Source organism: Diaphorina citri, unplaced genomic scaffold (assembly GCF_000475195.1).
Source record: "Diaphorina citri unplaced genomic scaffold, Diaci psyllid genome assembly version 1.1 scaffold39, whole genome shotgun sequence".
Taxonomy (NCBI): domain Eukaryota; kingdom Metazoa; phylum Arthropoda; class Insecta; order Hemiptera; family Psyllidae; genus Diaphorina; species Diaphorina citri.
Genome location: NW_007377476.1, coordinates 210,749 through 216,973, shown reverse-complemented (window position 1 = coordinate 216,973; position 6,225 = coordinate 210,749). Strand labels below are relative to the sequence as shown.

At 40.2% G+C, this 6,225-nt stretch overlaps 1 protein-coding gene across 1 annotated transcript; it reads right to left on the bottom strand.

Moving 5' to 3' along the window:
* Positions 1 to 4,786: 4,786 nt before the first annotated feature.
* Positions 4,787 to 5,874, bottom strand: LOC113468934. Its single transcript, XM_026826255.1, has 2 exons — positions 5,850 to 5,874; positions 4,787 to 5,538 (listed from the first exon to the last, which is right to left on the bottom strand). The coding sequence occupies exons 1-2, from the start codon at positions 5,872 to 5,874 to the stop codon at positions 4,787 to 4,789; spliced, it is 777 nt and encodes a 258-aa protein (XP_026682056.1).
* Between the last annotated feature and the right edge of the window lie 351 nt (positions 5,875 to 6,225).

Below are 6,225 nucleotides of genomic sequence, written 5' to 3'. Positions count from 1 at the left end.
TCTCAATTATATCTTCACAAGTGTTTTTCCTTCCTCTTTCCACTTTCCCCCTGTAGGGTTGCGGGTATCGTTGCAGTGGTTATGAATAATAGATAGTTGATGGCTTTTCATACCAGGTATAAGGACTGGCAGACTGAATAAGCCTCCCTTGTCGCTATTAAAATGTTCGATGGTGTTTTTCACGAGAATTTTTCTTCACGGCGCCGCGACAGGAGTAGAGGAACCAAGGGAGTATGAATGAAATGCTGTGATATCCGGAACGGTTTGTTGCTGTATGCTGTTGAAGCAGAAACAATTTTGAGAGGTCACCGGATGACAATGAGACGCAGCAACACAAATTACACAAAACAAACCACCGATCCACCGAAGTTATTTCTGAAGAGACATATAGATACCCAAGTATATCTAAAACCATAGCAAGATCCAAGATCTAACAAGATCTAGTAGCAGCCAATGAAACCGCAATCAAGACTGCAACACATTGGCGTAATATTTGACGTTGACGTTGGTTTTTCCGAACACGGAAAGTAACCTAAAACGATGTGGATGCGTAGAAATTTTAGTAGCAGCCAATGAAACCGCAATCAAGACTGCAACACACTGGCGCAATATTTGACGTTGACGTTGGTTTTTCCGGATACGGAAATAAGTAAGTAGGTACCTACCTAAAACCATGTGGATGCGTATAGTAGCAGCCAATGAAACCGCAATCAAGACTGCAACACACTGGCGCAATATTTGACGTTGACGTTGGTTTTTCCGGATACGGAAATATATAAGTAAGTACCTACCTAAAACCATGTGGAAATTCTTCTCATCTACCTCTTCCATTTATCATGTAGAAAGGGTGAGGCAGACATTATTAGAATATGATCGAGAAGAAGAAGCCGGGGATATGCATGTTCCTCGTAATCTAAGCTAATATCTAATATGCTGACTGGAACGGATTCACGGATCGGTGCGTCAGCATCAAGTCAGCAGTTTAGATTTCCGACGCTGATTGATCGTTTTTGTCTTGTCTGCTCGCCGCCGGGACGTCTAGTTGAGTTGATTCTTCAGTCAATCATTTCAGCTTCGCGTCTCGAAACTTTTCTTTTGTAACTTTTTTAATTTTCCACGAATATTTCCTATCTTTCATTCTTCTTCTTTTCGTGAAAAAAATAACAAAATGTTTGCCAATCAAAACTTTTTCTTTTGTCTTTTTAAACATTTGAGAAGAAAAAATCTTCATTATTTTATTATTATTATTATTTCAAAAGCTCACTTTCTGATCAACTGGAAAGTATCAAACTTCTCTCTTTTTCTTTTCTATTTTTTTAGATGAAAATTAAGACAAGCTCAAAAGTTCAATCATACTGTTTAGAACACTAACAATGACTGCTTCTGCTAATGACGTGTCTTTATTGTATTAGAAAGAAAAGAAACTCTAAACCACATGGTCGGACGTGCAGATAATATTGATAACAGAATTCTGAAGCAAATACCTAAACTTGACCTAAGCACTAATAGGTACTACTCCAGCTACCTTTTGGGGTATGTAGGGGTAGGATAAGTAAAGTTTGGGGTAGGATAAGTAAAGTAAAGCAACATAAGCGTTTACAACCGTGAAGGGGGGGGGGGGGCAGCCATTGTCCAAATTTAATCGCAGTGAAAACGAAATATCAGGTGATATTATACTCACTTCTAATTCCCTCTCTAACTATCAGCACGGCTTGGGAGGGGGAGAGAATAGTAGAAACAGGTGGGAAGGATAAAGAGAGGGACACAGAGGGGAATCCGTCCTACAGCTCCTACTGTAATGGGACTTCTGGTCCTAGGAAGGACAGTTTAAATACAGTACTGCAAAAGAGTCTAAACTGACAGAGCCAAAGGCAACAGCACCTGACTTGGTGGCGTAGAGGTCAAGACGGTCGCCAGGTAAACAGAGGGTGCGGGTTCGATCCCAGCCGAGGTATGGAATTTCATCTTCTTTTATTTGAGAAAATGACCACGTAATAATGGGTAACCTCGCAGGTATAAGGTAATTAGTCGGGAATGATCAGGTTAATTTTCCCTGGGTAGGTTTAGTGATTAACAATATTGATACTAGCTCGGATATATCTACTGAAATTGTTTCGGTAAATGAGCCATCTCCACATTTTGGTAGTTCAGACATCTCCACTAATATGATGTCAACTTTTATTTTGGTAAATCTGGCATCTCCACTAATATCAACTCTTATTTTGGTGGTTCAGGCATCTCCACTAATATGATGTCAACTTTTATTTTGGTAAATCTGGCATCTCCACTAATATAAACTCTTATTTTGGTAGTTCAGACATCTCCACTATAAATAAAAATCACACACCTACATAATAGTTATTATGGATTAGAAAATTACATCTACCTATTTATTTTTGCAGTTTGGGCATCTCCATAATAGCACAAAAGACCATTTAATGTTGTGCCTCTCTTGTAACGGGTTAGATTCCCTTCAGGGGCGGATTTTAAACAAAAAACCAAGGTTCGTTCTCGGAACGGCTGGCTTTCTCCTATCCTGTCCTCCTCTCTTCGCTTTCGGGATAGGACCTTCCGTTATAGTTCCCTCTATCAAAGACTTTCCGTACAAAATTACTTGTCTGATCTTGATCTATTCTTTATTTTTTCCCAGACAGAGCGTTTATCAAAAGACTTTGAGATGAGTCCTTCTTGTTTGAAGTGGATACTTGGCTGTAAACACCATCACACATAAAAAGTTAAACAAACAAACACTTAAACATGATTCGCTCATTAAAAAAAAAAAATCATACAAAAACGTGGTAAGGAATTGGAAGTAATGAGAAAGCGAAGGAGATAAAGAGAAAAAAAAAGCTTACGTGGGATTTTGTTCGTTTTGCCGTCGAGTTGAAAACAGTTTACCTAAGGAGGGACTGTGAAATCCGATAAATTCAAGGAGCTTTTTACTTTCCTTATCCTATAGGAAGGAAAATAATGTAATCGGATCAAATTTTCGATGGTCAGTTTTTAGTGCCAAGTCAGTTTGAGGTCCCTTGAGCCTAAATCCAAAGTTTCAGCCATTGGTCCGTGTGTGTGTCTGTCTGTAAACAAAATATCTCGAGAACGGTAAAAGCTAGAGACTTGAAATTTGGTATGTATCTTTCAAATGTGACAAGGATGCGACACGAAACTTTCGGTTAAGATCGGTGCAACGCTTGGCGGCATTTTACCGCTTTTTGGCCGTTTTCGGTGTAATTTAACAATATCTCGGGAACGGTATAAGCTAAAGACTTGAAATTTGGTATGTAGTTCACAAATGTGACAAGGATGCAACCCAAAACGTTTGGTTAAAATAGGTGCTACGGTTAACGGTATTTTGACCGCTTTTTGGCGGGTTTCGACCGCTTTTTTGCGGTTTTCAGCTATATCGACTAAATGGTTAGAGATATTGTAAATGTTACAACAGAAAATACAAATAAGCACCATTTAGTAGGATAAGGAAAGTCGTGTGATGTTCACACCAGATTTTTGATTCTCATGAGACGAAAATGGGAAGGAAGTGATTCAAATTGCACACGTCGTTATTTGAAGGTTTGCTCAATTTCTGTCTATTGGTTTTCAGGCAGGTCTAGTTTCAGGTAAGTACCTATTATGAAAGGCCTTACACAAAATGACCTCCACTACTGTTTCGATTAATGGAAAATTCGCCTGGAACGTTGTAGGGATAGAGGAGGGGAGTACATTGAAGGGGACAACTACTAAAGTTGGGTAAGTTAAACTCACATCGTTTTATGGGGGAAAAAAATCTAGACAATCAGGCTGAAATATTTTTTTACAACAGAGAGAAAATGGGTAAGAGGAGACTTCCTGCTTGTAGGATCCAGGATTCTTTTTCTCATGAAGCCAAGGATGTTGCGGGCTAAGCTAAGCATAGAGGAAGGTTTAGCACATATGAGAGGCATACTACGGGATGGGCATGCTACGACACAGGCCACAAGCGTCTAATGTAGCAGTTGTTCTCGGAACGGCTCTCACATCTTGTTCTCCTTGCCCCTTCTCTTCGAAACGGAACTGAAACAACGCATTTCTTATCGTCCCGAAATCGAAGAGAGAAGGAAGACATGATAGGAGGAAGCCAACCGTTCTGAAAACGAACCTTATCTGTTCAGGGTAAAATCCGCCCCGGGCAGGAATCGAACCCGCGGCGTAGCGCATACAAGGCAGACGTGCTACCAACCACGCTAACTAGGCTGGCGATTTATTTTTTTCTCTAACTTTCACGAGAATTTCTCACCCTCATTATACTAGAGCTACCAGTATAAAACCACACCTTTTTTAAGACGTTTTTTGCCTGATTTTCAGCTCACTTCTCTTTAGGGATGAACTATTCATTGGTGTTTGTTCCCGACACAGACGCCGTTAAGTGCGGAGGTTAAGTGAGCACTTGAGCACGAACTATCACTTAACTTAAAATAATTAATAAGAGAAAATTAAAAAAAAAAAAAAATAGGAATAATGGAACTTTGAAAAAGATTTCGTAGATATAAGGCTTGGCTAGGTTAATTAATCAAGTTCATTATGAAACCTTATGTAAAATGTTTTGAAGTAAGCTTAGAAAGCCAGCCTAGTTAGCTTGGAGGGTAGCGCGTCTGCCTTGTAAGCGCTAGGCCGCGGGTTCGATTTCCGCCGGCGGATGTCATCCTGAACGGATAAGGTTCGTTCTCGGAACGGCTGGCTTTCTCCTATCCTGTCCCCTCCTCGATTTTGGGACGATAAGACATTCGTTGTTACGGAGTTCCCTCAAAACTTTCTAAAGTATCAAACCTCTGACACAAAGAAAAGAAGGAAGTTTTCGTTTCACCTTGTCAATGTCGCTGAAATCATCTTCATCATCCTCATCATTATTTTTGGCTTTTTTAGCGCTACTTTTCACATCGGGAATTTGGTCTAGCAAGTCGGCAATATCATCTGGAACTGCTCTGCGTTTACTTTTAGCGTCACTCTTTGGTGTTGTTTTATTAGGGGTTTTGTTTCCTTGGTTCCGTGTAAGTTGGGCATTTTTTGTACCCATCCTAGCGTCATTGTCGCGTTCATCTTTTGAAGTTACCCTAGTTAGGGGTTTGCTTGGGGGTTCAGTTTTTTGGGGTGTGCTAAAGAAACTGTCATATAAACTTGATTTGGCTTCCGGCACTTTGGTTCCAGATTTCGAACTTTGACAAGGCTCAGACTTTTTGTCACTTAAATCGTTGGTATCGTTCTCGTCACCGATATCGTACCAAGATCTTCTTAGTTCTTTGTCAGTCGGTTTTCGGCCGTACACGAGGTTGAACAGTTCTAGAGCTTTTCGTAGATCTGCCTCTTTCTTGCTGTCCAGTGGCTGGTCGGGCCTTCTCCTGATTTGTCTCTTGAGTCGGCGCACAGCCTGGACACCTTTGAGCAGGTCGTGGTAGAGAGCTCTAAGAGTGCAGTCTACGTTGTCTATCATTCGGTTTACGGCTTCCAGTAGCGTGCGCAGCTGGTAGAGTGTGTTCTGTTTATTCGCTATGGGATTGGACGTTGGATCTAAAACAAAGTGTCAAAAGCAAAATTAATAATCTTTGTCAAATCTCTTTCATTTACTTTTTCCTTTATTTTTTTATTATTATTTTTTAATTTTTTTTTTTCGTGTTTGAAATCGCTAGCAGACGGTATTTGGTTTGGCCGTAATAATAACAGTGCTTTTATACGGCTCGCATAGGACTGAAAAGTCCCTCGCCCTCCTGTTTACCAGGCGAGCGTCTTGACAACTACACCACCGAGGCAGGTCATTCTCATAGTCGTTCCCTTCAATCCAACTCGTACGAATTTATACCAAAATACGACTTTGTACTCACTCTTCAACGGGACGGAGTTGACCATCTCCCGCAGATGGGTGTCCGGATCTATACACGATCTTTTCACTCTATTCACTTCGGGAACAAATTTAATTACAGGAGAAAAAATGGGAAAAATCCCCTTTTATGTGGTTATAGTAGCACAAAAGGAGGGGAGGAATGAAAGGAGGAAGAAAAGAAAAGATAAAGAAGAGGAGAAAAAAAATAAAATATGGCGATACTTGATTTTTCATCAAAACGAAACGAAGGAGAGAGAGGGAGAAAAGGAAGAAGAATAAAAAGAGAAAAAATAAGTAAAGATGAAGAGGTGGACGAGAAAGAAAAAGAAGAAGAAGAAGAAGAAGAAGAAGAAGAAGAAGAAGAAGAAGAAGAAGAA

Excerpts from the sequence above, each read along its gene's own strand:
- LOC113468934 (XM_026826255.1), bottom strand. The coding sequence starts at position 5,874 with ATGGTCAACTCCGTCCCGTTGAAGA. Across the intron at positions 5,539-5,849 it reads CAACTCCGTCCCGTTGAAGA|ATCCAACGTCCAATCCCATA; the intron begins GTGAGTACAAAG and ends ACTTTGTTTTAG.